This window comes from Tupaia chinensis, unplaced genomic scaffold (genome assembly GCF_000334495.1).
Source record: "Tupaia chinensis unplaced genomic scaffold, TupChi_1.0 Scaffold144262_1, whole genome shotgun sequence".
In the NCBI taxonomy this organism is placed as follows: Eukaryota; Metazoa; Chordata; class Mammalia; order Scandentia; family Tupaiidae; genus Tupaia; species Tupaia belangeri.
This window is the reverse complement of record NW_006204120.1, coordinates 3,366,286-3,386,543: the sequence shown is the minus strand read 5'-3', so window position 1 is coordinate 3,386,543 and position 20,258 is coordinate 3,366,286. Positions and strand designations below refer to the sequence as shown.

The 20,258-nt window shown below is 42.7% G+C and overlaps 1 protein-coding gene across 14 annotated transcripts in view; it reads right to left on the bottom strand.

Annotated features, from left to right (window-relative positions):
* The window catches only part of LOC102468879 (C1GALT1-specific chaperone 1), a 78,805-nt gene that overhangs the window by 7,003 nt on the left and 51,544 nt on the right, over positions 1-20,258 (bottom strand). For 12 of the 14 annotated variants that reach the window (XM_027767440.1, XM_006166521.3, XM_006166520.3 and 9 more), the window contains 3 exons: positions 14,636-14,818; positions 13,470-13,569; positions 4,230-7,154 (listed from right to left, as the gene is read on the bottom strand). In XM_027767440.1, the coding sequence (XP_027623241.1) occupies positions 4,736-5,749 (1,014 nt within the window). In that variant the 5' untranslated portion in view covers positions 5,750-7,154; positions 13,470-13,569; positions 14,636-14,818 and the 3' untranslated portion in view covers positions 4,230-4,735. Of the gene's footprint in view, positions 1-4,229; positions 7,155-13,469; positions 13,570-14,635; positions 14,819-20,258 lie in introns of those variants that run through there. The other 2 variants (XR_003547522.1, XM_027767446.1) reach the window with 2 other exon arrangements.

Below are 20,258 nucleotides of genomic sequence, written 5' to 3'. Positions count from 1 at the left end.
GAATCAGGAAACGGGTAAAAGAATCAAGAATCAGCAAGATCCTGTCAAAAATACCTCTCTCTGAAGAGAAGAGGATAGAGAAAGATAGCAAGAGAACAATAGAGAGGCAGGACGTTAGTGAGAAACAGATATGGCTTATTAGCTGTTGATGATGACATGTATAGTATTCTCAACTGGATTGGTCTGAGAAGTGTTTCATGATGGGTAAAGTCTTTTTACAAGCAAAATGAGAAATAGTGATTGACTGTTTTAAAAAATAATTAGAATAATAATAATAATAATTGGGAAAATCATAGAAAAGATATTGAATGATGAAGTGGAGAGATTAATGTCTCTGTACTGACTGACATGCATGGCATTCCCTTTTGAAAAAGCAATGTAATACACTGTAAAGTTATATGTAATCCAATGTAATATAAAGAAGATTATGATGAAAATAAAAATTTTTTAAAAATACCTCTCTCTCTCTTTCTCTCTCTCTCAAAAAAAAAGAAAACTAAAATTTTTGTACATAAAGTATACATCCAACCAGTCAGTGGCATGGAGGATAAGGCATCTAAATCACACATGACCAGCTGCATGGTTCAAGTCCCAGACTCAGCAGCTTGAAAAACACACCAGGTGCCTGTGTGCCTAAAATCCCAAAGGGAGGAAAAAAATGGAGGAAAAGGGATTGCACCATGGCCATGGAGTGGGGAGGCACTTTTTCACTTTTCCTCTTTCTATCTCTCTCTGGTGACCATAGGCACCCTACAAGTAGGCTTTAGCTGAGCCACTCCTTACCTTCCTATACACAGGAAGAAGAAAATGAGAGGTTGAGACCTGGTCCAGATAAACAGGGCTATCTTTCCGTCTCATCCCTTCACCCGTTCACAGCTTCACCCCCAAACTTCAATTCTTTTCTGTACAGTATAAAACCTTCAATCAAAACCCTTCTATGGGTTTTGTATTATATATTGCTCCCGTACAAATAAGTATACATAAAATAACTGACTTTTTTCCTGTTAATTTGGCTGTCAGTTTATTTCATAGCCTAAAGATTACCAAATCTTAAGAGGGAAAGGAGAACATTTAAAAACACCCTATAGAAATCTAGTTTATTTCATTTTATGTTCCTTTCTGCATTTATTTATTTTGATATCATTTACTTTTTTTTAGAGAGAAAGAGATTTTTGCTAAAGGGCACATGCACTCACAAGAGAGAGACAGAAAGTGAAAAATCACCCCCAAAGTGGGTGGCCAGCCCACAATCCCTTCTTCATTCTCCTCTCAGGATCTTAGGCATACATGCACAGGCGCCCAGCATTGAGTTTTAAACCGCTGGGTCTGGGACTCAAACTGTAGTCAACTATGTGGGAGTCCAGGGATGTAAGCACTAGGCCACCTGCTGGTCCCATCATTTACATTTTTATGCCCTGGGTTCAGCAAACTTTACTCTGTGGGCCAAATCCACCCAGTTGCCTGATTTTGTACAGCCCTAGAGCTAAGATGGGCTTTATATTTTTTCTTTTTTGTTGTTGAGGTTATTGCCATGGGGTGTGTGCGCTCGCCAGAAAGAGAGAGACGGAGAGACAGAAAGCAAGTAATCACCCCCCAGGGGGGATGGACACGCCACAATCCCTTCTCCTCCATTCTCCTCTCAGGATCTTGGGCACGCACGCATACACACTCGGCATGAGTTTAAGCCACTGGGTCTGGGACTCGAACTGCGGTCGATGACATGGGAATCCAACAACATAGCCATTATTCCAACTGCTAGCCCTGGATTTTACTCTTTTTTTTTTTTTTTGAGAGGTTTTTTCGCTATAGGGCGTGTGCGCTTGCCAGACAGACAGAGACAGAGAGACAGAAAGCGAGAAATCACCCCCCAGGGGGGATGGTCACGCCGCAATCCCTTCTCCTTTCCTCCATTCTCCTCTCGGGATCTTGGGCACGCACGCACATGTGCCCGGCGTGAGTTTTAAGCCACCGGGTCCGGGACGCGAATTGCGGTCGACTACATGGGAATCCAGTGACATAGCCATTATGCTAACTGCTGGTTCCCAGATTTTACATTTTTTAATAGGTACACTTTAAAAGTTATGTTACCATCTTCATAATATCTCTTTTTGCCTGTGTGCCTGGCCCACAAAGAGTATTATATCTACAGTCTAGCCCTTTACAGAAAATGTTTGCTGATCTGGCCCCATAGGCTGGTAGTTAAGGAACTCTGATCCCACATGGCTAACCATGAGTGAATTCAAATCCTGGACTTGGCAGCTTGAAAAACACACTGGTCATGTGTGCATGCATGCCCCGAATCCTGTAAGGATGGAGAAGGAAAGAGGGGATTGTAGCATGACCACACCCATTGAGGGGTGCTTTCTCCCTCTCTGTCTTTCTCTGGCAAGCATTTGTGAGCCCTGGCAAAATAATCTTTTACAAAAGGGAAACTGTAGGTTGATTCCTACTCTGGCTGTTAATAAAATTTGCATTTAAATACTCCAGTCTGGTGGACGGCAGGTGGTGTGGTGGTTGGGGTGCTGGACTCCCACATGGCTGACCAGGGTTCCAGTCCTGGACTTGGTGGCTTGTTTTCTCACTTTCTCTCTCTTTCTTCCTCTCTCTTTCTCTCTGTCCCTCTCTGGTCAAATGAAAATAAATAAATAAATGAATAAATAAAGTTAAATAAAATAATTCTTAAAAAAAAAAATTCTAGTCTGGTCTTAGCTGTGATTTGGCTATTGTGTCCTTAGCCTGTTGGGGCTCATTTGGTAAAGGGGGAATAGCACCGCCTTGTAATAGGCATCAAGTAGCAGAAGCAACTATTCATGAGACCTTGTGAAGACCTTCTGGCAGTCAGATGGGCAGACTTGCAACGGGATTCTAACACAGTCAATGCTATGTATTAGCTTTACAAGCAACTGTGATGTAACTACAATTAGAGTCTGTGTCTGTATGAATCAGTATGTGCAAGTGAGTATGAGGATCATATGTGTTGGCATAAAGAGTAAATCTTGGGGCCAGATGGTGACACACTGGTGGTGCAACTGAACCCATATGGGAAAGCTCCTGGGATTGAATGCTAGGACTCCCTGAACACGAGAGCTGTGCACCTGCACACACATGATGAGCCGGGCAGGTTGGGATTGGGGGATGAGTCATGGCATAAAGACCCTGCTGGGGTGTATATCTGTGTCTCTGTTGGGGCGTGTATCTTCTTCTGTCTCTATCTCTCTCATGGAAGAAATAAATTTGTTTTAAAATAAAAGGTGAATCTGTGTCTTCAATAGAAAGAAGCCTATAGAGACCAAAAGAGAAAAATAAAGACCAGCTAAAATGGCTATTTAGAAATTTCGGAGGAGCCCAGTTGCAGTGCAGTAGATAGGAGTGCTACTGTGTGACACTGGAGGCTACACGGACAGGCTCCAGGTCCATGTCCCAAGTCTGCCGAACATGTCAGGCATGCCTATGGGCACTCCCGTGATCCTGGCTGACTGCAGAGAGGAAGGGATGGAGAGTGGATTGTCATGTGAGAATCTTGTCAGGGGTCCCCCCCTCCCCCTGCACGCACAAGAAATAAATACTTGGGTTGTCAGAAAAAGTCATGGTGTATTTTTTTCTATGTAAAAATGCATCATGACTTTTCTGAAAATCCAATAAATATAGTTTTCTTAAAAAGAAAGAGAGCATTTAGGAGGTAAATATCAGAAGAAACATTATGAAGCCTATCGACTAATTTTACTTTTAAAACTATGAATGTGTGTAACTTCAATTTTTTTTTTTTTATGAGAGATTTTTGCTATAGAATGCATGTGCTCGCCAGAGAGACAGACACAGAAAGCAAGAAATCACCCTCAGGGGGATGGCTATGCTACAATCCCTTCTCTTCCATTCTCCTCTCGGGATCTTGGGAACCCATGCACACATGCCTAACAATAGTTTTAAGCCCTAGGGTCTGGAACTTGGACTGTGGTCAGTTATGTGGGAATCCAGTGACATAACCATTATGCAATCTGCTGATCCCTATAACTTTGATTTTAAAAACTAATTTTTAGGGTCAGCACGAGGCCTGTGGGGCAAGGTAGGGTGGCTGACAGCAGTTCGAGTGCCAGACCTGGCAGCTTGCTTTCTCACACTCTCTCTATGGTGAGTAATAATAATAATAATAATTAATAAAAATTAAATTCTTTTTTAAAAAAACAAAACTAATTTTTTATTAATAAAAGAAATGTATTCCTAATGTTGTTTCCTTACTATTGTCAGTCACGGTCAGCCCTTCTCACTCTCCTTAACTGATTCTTTCTCTCTATTGGTCTTTTTTATTTTTCATAGCTGACAGATTTACTTTAATCACCAATTCACAAGTAGGGATCTCATTTGCATATATTAGAAAGTTAAAAAGACATGTTACATTGTTTAATCAGCAAAAATAAGTGTTACACAGACTTTTAATGTTCACAGTTTAGGATTTATCACATAAATATAACATTTATAAATATATCCTTTATTTGCAAAATTATTCTTAAAACATTTATTTTTCAATACACTTAAAATGTTCATGTGTTTTAAGAGAAAAATACCATCTAATTTAAAAATGTACTATTCAACTTTAATATATGATTATACCAGTCCCACCAAATTAGAAAAGAAAAAGAAAAGAAACATAACTGCTTCATTGGATATGTAGTCATCATTATAAATAACGACAACACATGTCCTATACAGTGATCACATACACGCTCTTGTTCACCTCTCAGTCATTGTCAGAACCACTTGGAGGTAAGAAAACCAATGAGTCATTGAAAACGTGGCCAAATGCCCTAAGACGGTATACCCCATACATCATCACATGCATCTGATTAGGAGTCAGTCCATTAAAAGTAACAGCCATATCTGAACAACAGCCTTCTACTACCTGGTTGGGGTAATAAGTCATTGCCTCTTTAATAAAAAGTCTAATAGATTTGGTATTAAACATATCTTTTCCATCAGCATCTTCTGCATTTTCTGCAAACACTCCCGCATACTTCAGACAGACCCCTAGCTGCATATCTTCAGCTATCTTCCAAATCAGCTCTCTCTGTTTGGGACACTCTTCAGGGTTCCTGAGAAGGCTATTAAGTCTCTTCATGGATTCCATGCTTAAGACAATTCCTCCTTCCACACTCACATATTCAAGGTCTCCAGATTTTATAGTGTGGCCTAGATAGAAAGGCTGTGATGGATCCTTTTTTAACAGAAAATACTTCAGGTTTTCAATAATAGCAAATGTAGTGGGGTAGGCAAGAAAGAACCAGTTGTATTGGTCTTTATATTTATCAAACACATATCTGTAAGCTTTCCTCATCATTAACCACATGTCCTTCGTTTCCATGTTAATCGACTCAAACACTTCAACATTTTCAGAACTGAAGAACTCTGCTTTGTCACAGTGTTTGGTCCACGAATCCTTCACAGCTGCCCAAAGACTCATATCTTCGGGTTTCACAAGGATGATGCAATATACCCGAAAGCTCTTACTGAGCAATACGCGTTCGTCTTCCGAAATTCTCAAGGTATCTTCTTTGTTAGGAGCTTGTAGGTGATGATGCTCATGATGGTGCATTCTGTTTTCAAAACCAATTTTAACGTGTCCTAGCATAGTGATCAAAGCACAGAAAATGCTGCCCAGCATCACACCCTTCAAAAACGACTTGCCTTCAGAAAACATTTTTCCACGTCTAGACCGGCACAGAGGAAGGAAACCGCAGACACACACGTCGTTCATCTCGCGTTCGCGAGCCACTCCTTTAAACTTCTGGCGGGGCTGCTCTACATGCCGGCGGTATCCTCTCGTTGGTCTTGCTAGAGGAGGGCTCTAATAGATCTCTAATGTCAGAATACTGCAAGGCTTTATCCTAAGTTCTTCCTTTCTCAAAGCTTACTCTCTCACCAAGTCCTATGGTCCTCAGTACCACCTGATGACTGCAAATTTCTCTCTCTAGCTCTGCTCTGTTTGCCACTCACACAACCAACAGCCTATTTGACTCCTCTTCCTAGGTATAAATAGCTATTTCAAACTTAACACACATAAGGTGTTCTCTTAATTTTGTCCCTAAAGGCTATTCCTTTCCTAGTCTTTCTCTTAGTAAATGTTACCATCATCTTACCATCATCTGCTCATGCCTGAACCGAAAACTCAGATTTCATGATTAATTTTTCCCTTTGCTATGGCGATATCCACTTTGGATGTCCTGCTGTCACTACCTTTAAAATGCATCTCAAACCTGGTCACTTCTGTCCATCAATGTTGTCACCAACCCAGTCCAAGCCACCAGAATTGCTGGCTTAGATCTTTCCAAGAGCTAGCCTCGCTTCCACTCTCACCAAGCTTACGTGGTGGCCCTGTCCCTCACTTACATCCCGCCCAGGGGCATTTGCTAGGAGGAGAGCAGGGCAAGGCATTGTTTTCCACGAGTACATTTTCTAGAACAGACACCCTTTCAGAACTTTGACATTTGCAGGACCTCTTGGAAGAAACATTTGGCCGAGGCAGTGAATTTTCATGCATCTTCAAAGGAAGTTTGTGACCATGCTTCTAGTTCCAGCTACACTGGCCACTTTTTTCCTGCGAACAATATGTCAAATGTTTTCTCACATAGAGTCCTGCATTTATTAATTCTTTTATCCAGAAAGCTCTTCCCTCCCTCTTCTGAGAGCTGTTGCTTCTCATCTTTCAGGTCTCAGATGAAATGCCACTTCATCAGAAATGCCTTCCATGACTGCCCTTTTTGAAAATAGCATCACTTCTGATTACTCTCCATTACCATTACCATATGCATTTATTTCCTTCATAATTCTTATTGAAATTTGAAATGATGCTGTTTGTCTGCTTGTGTATTAATCAGAATTAACTATTATACAAGATCATTTTAAAGTCTTAATGGCTTAACAGACTGAACTTTTGCTCCCTCTCACCCACACCATCAGAATAATAATGGCTCTCTCCTCCACAGTATCATTCAGGGACTCAGCCTCTCTTGTTATGCACAAGTCTTCATACATGCCATTCAAGGTCTCAGTAGAAAAGGAAGAGATGTGTAGAGAAGGCACACCTTTTCTTCCACCGCAGCTGATCACAATTGGCAAGAAGTAGTCACAAAGCACCACTTAAATACAAACAAGTAGTTTAGCTGTATATCCAAGAAGAGGAAATAAATGTTAGTAAATAAGCAGCTAGTCTGTATCCAACCTGGATAGAATACAGTTTTGTGAGGGCAGGAACATGATAGTAACTATCATCCATATCCACTCTTGACTCCTTAGTTGTCCCCAAAGAGCAGAGCAATCTGGATCAAGTCTTTTTCTTTCTGCTTAAAAACCCTTTAATAGGGACCAGTAGGTGGCATGGTGGTTAAGGTGCTGGACTCCCACATGGTCAACCAAGGTTCAAAGTCATGGACCTGGTAGCTTGCTTTCTCACTTTTCCTCTCTCTCTCTTTCTCTCGCTCTCTCTCACGAGCACACCTATCCTATGGGCAAAGTTAAGAAACAATAATAAATAATAATAATAAAGCAAATACACACATATATACATATATATATATATATTTACACACACACACATATTTTTGAGATTTTTTTTGGTAGAAGTTTTTCCCTTAGGGTGCATGTGTTCACCAGAGAAAGAGTGGGAGGGAAAGAAAGAAACCACCCCCAGGGGGAATGGCCATGCCACAATTCTTTCTCCTCCATTCCCTTCCCAGGACCTTGGGTGCACGCGCACGTGCACACACACACACACACACGAGCCCAGTGTGAGTTTCAAGCCATTAGGTCCAGGACTATCTGAGAGTCCAGTGACATAACCTTTATGGTCTCTGCTGGCCCCAAATAAATAATTCTTTTCTTTTTAGAGAGGTTTTTGTTATAGGGTGCGTGTGCTCGCCAGACAGACAGAGAGAGACAGAGAGACAAAAGCGAGAAATCACCCCCCAGAGAGGATGGCCATGCCGCAATCCCTTCTCCTCCATTCTCCTCTTGGGATCTTGGGCACGTACACACACACGCCACCAGGTCCGGGACACGAACCGCAGTCAACTACATGGGAGTCCAGTGACATAGCCATTACACTAACTGCTGGTCTCAATAATTCTTTTTTTTAAAAGAGAGATTTTTGCTATAGGATATGTCCTCTTGCCAGAGAGATGGAGAGACAGAGAGAAAAAAAATGAGAAATCACTTCATGGGGAAATGGCCATGCCACAATCCCTACTCTTCCATTCTCCTCTTAGGATCTTGGGCACACACACACATGTGCCCAACGTGAGTTTTAAGCCACCAGGTCCAGGACTTGAACTGCGGTTGTCTATATGGGCGTCCAACAACGTAACCATTATGCCATCTGCTAGTCCCCCAAGTAATTCTAAAACAAACAAACAAACACCTTTAATAACTTTCTACTGTACTTAGCATAAACCTTAAACTAAATCTTTTTTTTGTTCCCAGTTGTCAGAGGGCACATTTGCTAACCAGAGAAAGACTGAAAGACAGAGAGAGGAAGAACGCACTCCCCTTCCATGGGGACATGGTCACATTTTGATCCCTTCTCCATTTCTTCATCCTGTCAGGATTTTGTGCATGCACACACACATGCCCAGTGTGTTCTTCAAGACACCGGGCTAGGATTCAATCTGTAGTTGGCCATGTGGGATTCAGCTCTCTTAACTTCTAGGTTATGGGGATGGCTCCCAAGCTAAACCTTTCATATTATCTAGGAGGTCTGTATGATCTGGCCTCTCTTGTCTATTTCCCCTTCTTTACACTCTGAACTCCAGCAATGGGCTTACTTTCAAGTTCCTCAGATGTGCCAACCTCTTCTTCATTTCGTAAGTCCTGTACAGGTTGTTCCCTCTGTTTGGAATACTACCTCCCCTACTCTCTATTTTCACAATCTGACATAAACTCATTCTTTTAGTCTCAAGTCAAATGTTTCTTCCAAGAGATTCACTGTGGTAGACAGTGATGGCCGCTAAAAACATCTATGTCTCAATTCCCAAACTTTGTGGCTATATTAGGCACATGGCAAAAGGAAAATAAGGTTGCCAATCAACTGGAATCAATTGACCTTAAAGGTGACTTATCCTAGATAATCTAGTGTGCTCAAGGTAATTATAAGTGGAAGAAAGAGGCAGAAGAGTCAGAGAAGGGGATGAAGTCAGGTAAGAGTGATTGATACAAAAAGAATTCCACCCCGAGGCCAGCAGGTAGTGTGGTATTTGAGGCACTGGACTCCCACATGACCAACCATGGTTCAAGTCCCAAACCAAAAGCTTGAACATCAAGCCAGGTACATGGGCAGCATGTATAAAACCCCTGGAGGAGAATGGTGGAGAAGGGATTGCAACATTGTCATGCCCCCAGAGGGATGATTTCTCATTTTCCCTCTCTGTCTCTCTCCTGGCAAGTGTACATGCTCCACGGCAAAAACCTTAAAAAAGGTGGGGCGGGGGGGATTCAACCCACCGTTGCAGCCTTTGAAGTTGTATGGAAGCCATGAGCCAAGGAATGTGGACAGCTGTCTTTGCACGCACCTGCCATGCTCTCTGCTTCTGTGACACAGCACTGCAGGCCAGCCTGATGGCTGGCCTGACACATTTGGACTTTCTATTCACCCGAATTGTAAACCAAATAAAACTGTACTCTTTATTTTTATTTTTAAAGAAAGGACAAAAACAAACAAGCGAAACTAGTATGGGCAGCCTACAGAAGCTGGAAAGTCAAGGAAATAAGTTGTCCCCAAGGCCATGAGAAAGGGACAAGACTTCTGACCTTGAGAACTATAAGATAATACATTTTAGGGTTTTTTTGTTTGTTTCTTTGTTTTTGTTTTTTTTTTTTTTGAGAAGATTTTGGTATAGGGCGTGTGCGCTCGCCAGAAAGACAGAAAGAAACAGAGAGACAGAAAGTGAGAAATCATCCTCCAGGGGAAATGGCCATGTCACAGTCCCTTCTCCTCCATTCTCCTCTTGGGATCTTGGACACGCACGCACATGCGCCTGGTGTGAATTTAAGCCACTGGTTTCGGGATTCAAACCTCAGTCAACTACATGGGAGTCCAGCGACATAGTCATTACACTAACTGCTGGTCCCCATTTTAGGTTGCTTTAATAATCCACTAAATTTGTTGTGGCGGTAATAGGAAATGAATCTGGCCTTCTCAACTCCCTGGCTCCCTCATCTTCCTGCCTGTTAATTGGGTCCACATCTTATTTTCTCTCCTAACAGGCCTCTGTTCCTCTTCCCTTGCATGCATGGATCACTGGAAGGCTGCTTTGCAGAGCATGGGCCTGAGTACCTGACCTTCACCCAGTTGCATGGTAAATACTCAGGAACGTGTTGGGTTTTTCCCCCCCAGTTATTTGTAGCTGGTGGGTTGACTGGAAGAACAGTAAAGCAGGAGGGAGAACAAAATAATATAAGCCCCTCCATGAAAATGGCTGAGAGGTCTTCTCATGCCTGTTCAAAGATTCAGCATGAGGATTTATCATCCCAGAAAAGAGCTTTAAAAGTTACTTATCTTGGGGTTGGCAGGTGGTGTGGGGCGCTGGACTCCTACATGGCTGACCGTGGTTCAAGTCTCAGACCTGGTGGCTTGCTTTGTCAATTTCCCTTTCTCTCTCTCTTTTTCTCTCTCTCTCTGGTCAAACTAAATAAATAAAGTTAAATAAAATAATTCATTTTTGTTTTAGTTTTTTTTTTTGCTATAGGGCGTGTGTGCTCGCCAAAAAGACAGAGAGAGACAGAGAGATAGAAAGGGAGAAATCACCCCCCAGGGAGATGGCCACACCACAATCCCTTTTCCTCCATTCTCCTCTTGGGATCTTGGGCACACACACACACACACGTGCCCGGTGTGAGTTAATCCACCGGGTCTGGGACTTGAACTGCAGTCGGCTACCTGGGAATTCAGAGACATAGCCATTATGCTAACTGCTAGTCCCAATAAAATAATTCTTTTAAAAAAAAGTTACTTGTCTCCTTTATAGTTCTGTTTTCTTAAAAGTAAAATAAGTAGTTATACTTTCTTTAGAAGGTTTTTGGTGAGAATTAAAGGAAAGAAATAAAATAATTAACACCATGTTTTGCTGCTCATAAACATTACTGCCATTTTCTTTTAGAGAGAAACTTTTGCTATAGGGTCCACACACACACCAAAGAGTCAGAGAGAGAGAGACAGAAAGTGAGAAATCACCTCCCAGGGGGATGGCCACAGTGCAGTCCCTTCTCCTCCATCTCCTCTAGGGATTTAGGGCATGCACACATAAGTGCCTGGTGGGGGTTTTAAGCCACTGGGTCTGGGACTCCAACTGTGGTTGACTACGTGGGAGTCCAGCGATGTAACCATTATGCCATCTGCTGGTCTCTGCAGTTGTTATTATTGCCTTCATGATGATCATCTTCATTCCAAACTTCTTTTTACTTCTTGTTCATGTTATATACAAAAGATTCACTACATTTATCCAAAACTAATATTTTTAAGAAAACAATTAAATTCGTTAGGGTGCATGTGCTCACTGGACAGAGACAGAGAGTGAGAAAGCACCCTCCAAAAGGGAATGGTCACCATTTCTTCTCCTCCATTCTCCTTGTGGGATTCTGGGCATGCACATGCACCTGGTGTGCTGAATTTCAAACCACCAGGTCCAGGACTCAAACTATATAGTCAGACAAGTAAGTCAGCCACCTTAACCACTATGTTTTTGTTTTTGTTTTTGTTTTTTTGGAGAGGTTTTTGCTATAAGGGCGCGTGCGCTCGCCAGACAGACAGAGAGAGACATAGAGACAGAAAGCGAGAAATCACCCCCCAGGGGGGATGGTCACGCCGCAATCCCTTCTCCTCCATGCTCCTCTCAGGATCTTGGGCACGCACGCACACACACCCGGAGTCCAGGACGCGAACCGTGGTCGACTACGGGGGAGTCCAGCGACATAGCCATTACGCTAACTGCTGGTTCCCTCACCTTAACCACTATGTTACCAACTGGCCCTGTAAAACCAGAATTGATAAATAGCTAAAGATCTAAAATGGATGCCTTTAATATTTTCCAGTAGTTTTGTTCTGAGGTTTATGTGCAGTTTCAGTTCATTTTTATTGAGCAGTATAATTCAAAAAATACTATACAAATAGAACAGAAAATGGCTACTTTTTAATTATTATAGCTAGTTGGATCTAGATAAAGAGTCAATCCAACATAGTTAAAAACAAAAACAAAACCAAAGCAAAAAAAAAACAAAAACACAAAAAACCTAAGCCTTAATTGGAGTTGTCTGCATTTTCTTTGTGGTCCATCATTTGTCTAAATCTTTTACTCTCCAACATTCTGAGTTGCTTTCATGTAGATATCACCAAAGCAAACTATCAGACTTCAGTTTATCAGAAGCAAAATTTAAAAGGCAAATGGCAACCTCCAACAGATGGAATAAATTATTTTTTGCATGAAAAATAATTCAGGGAACTGTAAGTGATCTGGGGCACCTAATGTGGAGAAACCAAGTATAAAAGGAACTGAACAGGTGGCTCCCGGGAGGTAATTTTAGCCAGAGCGTTCTGCAGCCCGTCTCTTGGGAGTGAAGGGAGGTCAGTGCACTGACCTGCGGCTGCAGAAGTACTTGGAATGTTCAAGCACATGCGTCCAGTAATTGAGGACAGCAGAGCCAGGCTGAGGCTGTTCAACAACTAGGAAATTGAAAGTTACTCAACCCTAGGGGGGTTGTATTCTTGATCTTGGAGCCTGCATAAAGAACAGACCGTCATGCTCAATTTTTGCCTCTAATCTAGAGTGTACACGCGCATAGCGCAAGGACGCTAAGCATATCATGACAATATCATCCTGTGATATTTGAAGAGTCAGGGAAGTGGGCTGAGGCTGGCGATGAAGAAAAAAGCCTTTTGATTGGGGAATGCAGAAAACACTTTTGATTGGGCCATGGCCATTTATGTCCATGGTTTTCCAACTCATGAAACTGTGACTCACAATAAGAACCACCTCTTAGGCAGAGCCCATAGTGAGCGGTTAAGGCAGCTGAACCCCACATGGCCAACTGCAGCATGAATCCCAGACCCAGTGGTTTGAGAAATACATTGGGCACATGTGCATGCATGCCCCAAATCCTGACAGGATAGAGAAATGGAAGGAAAATGGTTGCAGTGTTACTAGGCCCCACCGGGGTGCTTTCTCTCTCTCTCTCTCTGTCTCAATCTGGCAAGCACACATATTCTCTGGCAATTAAAAAGAAAATCATATCTTACATCATGACCCAGTATGTCCATGTGTGTGCACACACGCTCACATACACTCTGCTTACTATATGACCTGATGCGCTCTGCTATGTGTTATTCTATTTCGTTTTCTATTTTCTCTGCTATGTATATTCTCATTCATTTATTCAAGAGAGAGAGAGAAAGAAGAAATGAAAGAAGGAAAATGAAAGAAAAGGATATGAACCTGGAATGCCATGTGAGTTCAGCATCACAGAGCAGGGCATTACTGTTCCATCACTGGCTGGATGCTTCTTCTCCTTCTTGCTGTAGGGCTCATGCACTTGCTGGAGAGAGAGACAAATAGAGAGTGAAAATGAGAAATCATCTCCTAGGAGAGATGGCCACACCACAATCCCTTCTCCTCCATTCTCCTCTCAGGATTTTGGGTACACATGCACATATGCCTAGTGTGTTTCCCAAGCTGCGGGGCCCAGGACCCAAACCACACAACTGGCCACGTGAGATCCAGTTGCTTTAACCGTCACACTACCTACTGGCCCCTATTTTTTTTTTTAAAGGAGGAAAGTAAAAGTATAGGAACACACACCATCAGATCGATGAAAATGTGGGACTTTCTGCTGTTTTATTTATTCGTTCTTACTTTCTACCACTCCAGCTAGTCAAAGCAGAAAACTTTCAGGACTTTACCTTTAAGCAAATGAAGATCAAAAGATGAGTAACTCTTTGCAAATAGTGAAACAGACACAATCTTTTAAAAAAAATGGCCAATTTGAAACAGCTCAGTAGAGGCCTAGAACCAACCAGGGGCCTAAGACCATTGTTTCAATTGTCACATGGTCAATTTGAAACAGCTCAATAAAGGCCTAGAACCAGGGGCCTAGGACCATTGTGTCAATACCTCCTCCATAAATCTGCAGGGAGCCTGCCCCACCCACAGTCCCCTTTGAGGGTGACCAAGACTGGTTTTACATGACTTATCACCCAGTCACACAAATAAACCAAGAGCCACTGACAGAAGCTCTGCCAACTGGATGCCGAAGGCTGTCGAATACAAGCCATCTCAGACCTTTATGTAGGTGGAGAAAGTGTGCTGATAAAGGCAGGGGCTGTAGATTCAGAGGCAAAACATCAGAGACACCATAACGGTGGAGCCCCAGAGCAGGGATGCCAGTTGCACAATACGGGGTATTGAGACAGTGTCACCAGAGACACTACTAGAGTAAGGGGCTATGGGTAGATTCCAGATCACGTCCTATATGGCCTGACCACATGGCCTGAGACCACATCCTGTCTCCTTTATTTCCCTATGTAGCCTTGTAGCTAGCCTTTATGGGTAGAAATCATCTGAGGATGTGCCTGTATCTTAAAATGCAGAAGAATTTAACTCACATGTAAATTCGGATTCTGGCCACTGCTTGCTTCCCTAATGAAGAGCTGGTGGTGGCTAGATGCCATTGGTAGGGCAGCTTATTCCTCATCCTTCCTTGCTTTGACCGTCTCCACTGCAGACACTGAAAACACTGGGTACTTCTTTCCCAACACTTGCAATGAAGCACTCCAAAGTGGCTAATTCTGGACACCAAGACAAAAGTGGAATTCAGAGGGCTTAACAGGAGGGTGCCTGAGGAAGGTTTTCCTTCTATAGAAGAGGGTCAAGAGTAGGAGCAATGGTCACTGGCTCTGCTCCTTCCCCTTCCTGCCTTCACTGTAAACATGACACCTAGAGCTGTGGCTGTCGTCTCACTATCACAGAGCAAAAAAAGCATGTGTAAAAGAAAAAATTTCAAGAACAGTTAATAGTCTCTATTTGAACAAGAGAAACATTCTAGAATTGGCAGCATTTCAGATCAAATTTAGTTCAGAGAGCTTCACCTCTCCACAGGTGTAGGCTATATTCATAGCCAGAAAAAAGGAAGTACCATGCAAAACTAAGAACAGAAAACCACACTGATTGGCTATAGCTGCCATTTGCCTTGTAACTTATTGACAGCCTCTGATTGTCTGAGGTGTCTGCTGCTGTGATGGGCGGAGGCTCAGCTCCTAGATTACCTGAGGTTAAATTTATTTATTTATTTATTATTTATTTATTTATTTATTTTCTCTCAAGACAGAGAAAGACAGAGAGACAGAAAGCGAGAAATCACCCCCCGGGGGGATGGCCACGCCACAATCCCTTCTCCTTCATTCTCCCCTTGGGATCTTGGGCACGCACGCACACGTACCCAGCATGAGTTTAAACCACCAGGTCCGGGACTCAAACCACGGTCGACTACATGGGAGTCCAGCAACATTGCCATTACGCCAACTGCTGGTCCTTATTTATTTATTTTTGAGAGAGATTTTTCCTATAGGGCATGTGCACTTACCAGAGAGACAGAAAGCAAGAAATCACCACCCCTCATGGGATGGCCATGCCATAATCCCTTCTCCTCCATTCTCCTCTCAGGCTTTTAGGCACGCACGCACACATGCCCAGTGTGAGTTTAAACTGCCAGGTCCAGAACTTGAACCATGGTCAACTACATGGAAGTCCAGCAACGTAACCATTACTCCACCTTCTGGTCCCTACCTGAGTTAAATTACAATTTACTTGCACATCAAGTTAGGTTACAGCTCAGTACATGCAAAAACTGCTTTGGTTCGATTTTATCACTTGAGAATGAAGAGTGGCTTAAATCAATTCAATTTAATATATGTTAGTAAAAGAGCTAAGTGCTAAGGACAGGTTGGAAAAAGAGGATCCTTCTTGGCATTGTTGGGCAGCTAAACCAGGGCCAGCAACTTCCTACCTCCAGACTCCTAATTCCATGAGAAAAACTAAATATCTTTATTCATACCTTTCCTAGTGGATATAACATATATAGTATACTTCTGTATATAAAATTAATAACAGACTATGTACCATAGATTTACAATTTCCTCAAGCAAACTTTTTAGCAAATCATATGTTACTCATTTTATAGTAGGATTCAGTTAGTATTACTATTTCTTTTCTTTTAAGAGAGATTTTTGCTATAGGGTCCGTGTGCTCACTAGAGAGAGAGAGATAGAAAGTGAGACACCCCCCCCCAGGAGGGATGGCCATGCCACAATCCCTTCCCCTCCATTCTCCTGTCAGGATTTTGGGCACACATGCACAAGTGCTCAGCATGAGATTTTTAAGCTGCCTGGTCTGGGACTTGAACTGCAGTCGACTACATGGGAGTCCAGCAATGTAACCACTACACCATCTGCTGGCCCTATCTTTTTTTTTTTAATTGTTGTAGAACACATGCACTCTCCTGAGAGAGACAGATAGGATAAGAGAGGGATAGTGAGAAAGTACCCTGTTTTTCCCCAAGGTTTTTGCCATAGGGCACATGCACTCGCCAGAGAGACAGAGAGATGGAAAGTGAGAAATCACTCCCCCGGGGGGAAGGCCATGTCAGTATCTCTCCTCTTCCATTCTCCTCCTGGGATTTTGTACACACACGCACACACACACACACACACACATACCTGGCATGATTTTCAAGCCTCCAGGTCCTTGACTTGAACTGCGATCAGTCATGTGGGTGTCCAGCGCCTTAACCATTATGCTGCTTTCTGGCCTGAGAAAGCACCCTTCTAAAGGGTCTAGCCATGTTGTAATCACTTCTCCTTCATTCTCCTCTTGAGATTTTGGACACAAACACACAGACACACACACACACACACACACACACACACATGCATCTGGATGTTTATTAAGCCACTGGTCAGGGACTTGAACTGTATAGCTGGCCGTGTGGGATCCAGCCACATTAATAACCATGCCACTGGCTGGTCCTACAATTTCAAGTTTTAAAAGTCACATTAGGTTTTGTTAAGGAGAGGCAGCTTCTGTATCTGTCAGTGCCTGAGCTCTGCAGACACTTCTGAAAGGGAATGATTTCTATTTGCACACACCTCCACTACTCAGGCACTGCTCACGTGGATGGCTGTTCACAGTTTCCTGCAGGAAGAGTGCAAAGGCCTGAATCACATTCATGATCAAGCACTTTATCACCACTCATGTGCAAGGGAACTATTAGAGAATCAATGCAACCATGCAGAAAAATGTCAGGGGATGATTTACAAGAATATAGGTGGACCCAAAAGACATTATGCTAAGTGAAATGTCAGTCATGGAAGAACATAACACTGCATCACGCCGCTATATGAGGCATCCAAAATAAGCTTACAGAAGCAGAAAATAGAATGGAGATTGCCAGGGGATGGGAGAAAGGGAGAATGGGGAGTTGTTGTTCGATGGGTATAAATAGGCTGAGACAAGATGAGTAAGATCTAGAAATCTGCTGTACAACATTTACAATGTGCACTTAGAAACTTAAAAGGGTAAATCTCATGTTAAGTGTCCTTACCATTTTAAAAAAATTAAAAAGGCAATCAAAGGGACAAAAGGAAACTTTTGGAAGTGATGAATATGTTCTTGTGGTAATGGTATAATAGGTATATGCATGATGTCCACATTCATCAAATTGCACTCAGTGGGCCGGCAGGTGGTGTGGCAGTTAAGGGTACTGGACTCCCAGATGGCCGACTGCGCTTTGAGCCCCGGACCTGGTAATTTGCTTTCTCGCTGCCCTTCTCTCTGTCCTCCCGGCCCCATCCCTCTCTGGTCAAATTTAAATAAATAAATAAATTTAAATAAAACAATTCTTTTTTTAAAAAGTGCCTTTTTGTATATCAATTATACCTAAATAAGCTGTAAACAAACATTAAAACGGGGCCAGCTTTGTGGCCTAGTGGTTAAGGGAGCCGACTACCATGTGGCTGACCACACAGTTTGAATCCCAGCTTGAAAAACACACCAGGCATGAGAGTGTGCATGCTCAGAATCCTGACAGGATGGAGAAATGAAGGATTGTAGTGTGAACACGCTCCATTGAGTGGTGCTTTCTCCCTCTTTCTGGAGAGCACACCACACTCTAACAATAAAAAAAAAAATTTATTAGAACACTATAGGTCAGAAAAAAAAAAAGAAAATTAACCTGTGAACAGTCTAATAGGGACAGTATGTTTAAAAAAAAAAAAATTGAGCCAGCCAGGTGGTGTGGTGGTGAAAGCGGTGTAGTGGTGAGGGTGGCAATATCCCACATGGCTGACTTTGTGATTTGAATCCTGGACCTGGCAGCTTGAAAACATGACAGGTGCATGTGCATGCATGCTCAAAATCCTGAGAGGAGAATGGAGGAGAGAGGATTGTGGCATGGCCATCTCCCCTAGAGGATGATTTCTCGGTTTCCCTCTTTCTCTGTCTCTCTCTGACAAGGATATATGCCCTATAACAACAACAAAAAATTGGATATGAATCTTTGAAAAATACTTAGTCACACCCATCGGACATCTCAGAATTCTCTATTTATGACCCACAGCGCTCATACTCAGCCCACATATCAGGAGCTCTAAATAGAACAGACACTGGCGAATGCTGGTTAACTAACAAATTCCTCTGCAGAACAGCAGCTCCGGCAGCAGGCGCGTTTCAACCTCGTGCTTATGTTGGAGCTGATAACAATGTCGTGTTGGATTTCTCTCCTCATTGCGTCCTTCCCTGTAGGGTCAAGGTCAGTTCTCACTTGATGGTTCGAATCACAAGGACATGAATTCCTCTTAGGGTAGACAAATGTCAGGCTTGCTCTCTGAACACCACAGAAGGATTTTGAATTGATGAAGGCCTCTATGAGACCAGGAAACACTGTTCCTAATTTGGACTTTGCAACAGTTTGGGGGAAATTCTGCATCCAGAGCTACAAGTACCATGTTTCCACCATCGCCCTTTCACCTACTTACCTAGAGATAACTAGACCTGGGGCGCATTGATCTAGTCAAGAAAGTGCCCTCTATACTTTGACACAGCCTATTTCCCAAATTAAAAAAAAAAAAAAAAGTCCTCTATAAATAAACAGAATGATCTTTTCCCCAGATATGTTCCTTTTAGTCAGAGTTCACAGAAAAATCAAAACTGAAGGCCAGCCAGAGTGGCACAGCAGTAGTGCAACACTTGGCGACGCTGAACCCATACCGGGAGATCCCAGCTTAGCCTGCCAAGGTCTTCCTGCACACTCCAGCCACATGGGCCTGTGGACTGTGCAAGCTGAGGCTGGGAAGTGCATTGCAGCATGAAGACCTGGCTGGGAAGTCTATCTTTCTGTGTCTCATTGAGGAAATAAACTTTTAAAAAGTAAATAAATAGGGCAAGCTGGTACATGGTGTCAGATGGCTGGATCCCACATGGCCAACTTTATGGTTCAAGTCCCAAGCCTGGCAGTTTGGGAAATAAACCAGGGGCATGTGTGTGTATACTCAAAATCACAAGAGGAAAAATGGAGGAGAAGGAATTGTGGTGTGGCTATCCCTCCTGAGAGAAGCTTTCTTACTTCCTCTCTCTCTCTTTCTCTTTATCTGTCTCTGGCAAGTTCTGGCACCCTATAGCAAATTTTTTGAAAATAATAATCGTGGCATGGTGATTAAGGTGGCCAACCTGCTATTTGAGTCCTGGTCCTGGCAGTTTGAAAAACACACCAGGCATGTGTGCAAACATGCCCAAAATCCCAAAAGGAGAAAGGAATGTAGCATTGTTATATTGCTGGGGGAGAGGGGTTCTCATTTTCTCTCTCCCTTTCTCTAGCAAGCATACATACCCCATAGCAAATAAATAGATATAGATAGATAGATAGATAGATAGATAGATAGATAGATAGATAAATAGATAGATAGATAGATAGACAGATAGATAGATAGATAGAGTCCCTTAGCCTACTGTTTAAGAGACCCAGATCCCACATAACTAACTATAGTTCAAATCCCAGCTCCCATGGCTTGAAAAACACAGTAGGTGTATGTATGTTCATATCCCAAATCTCAACAGGATGGAGAAATGTTAAAGAGATTATGGTGTGACCACTCTCCACTAGGAGATGCTTTCTCCTTCCCTCCTTTCTGTCTCTGTCTCTCTCTCTCACTCTGTCTCTCCCTTTCTGGCAAGTGC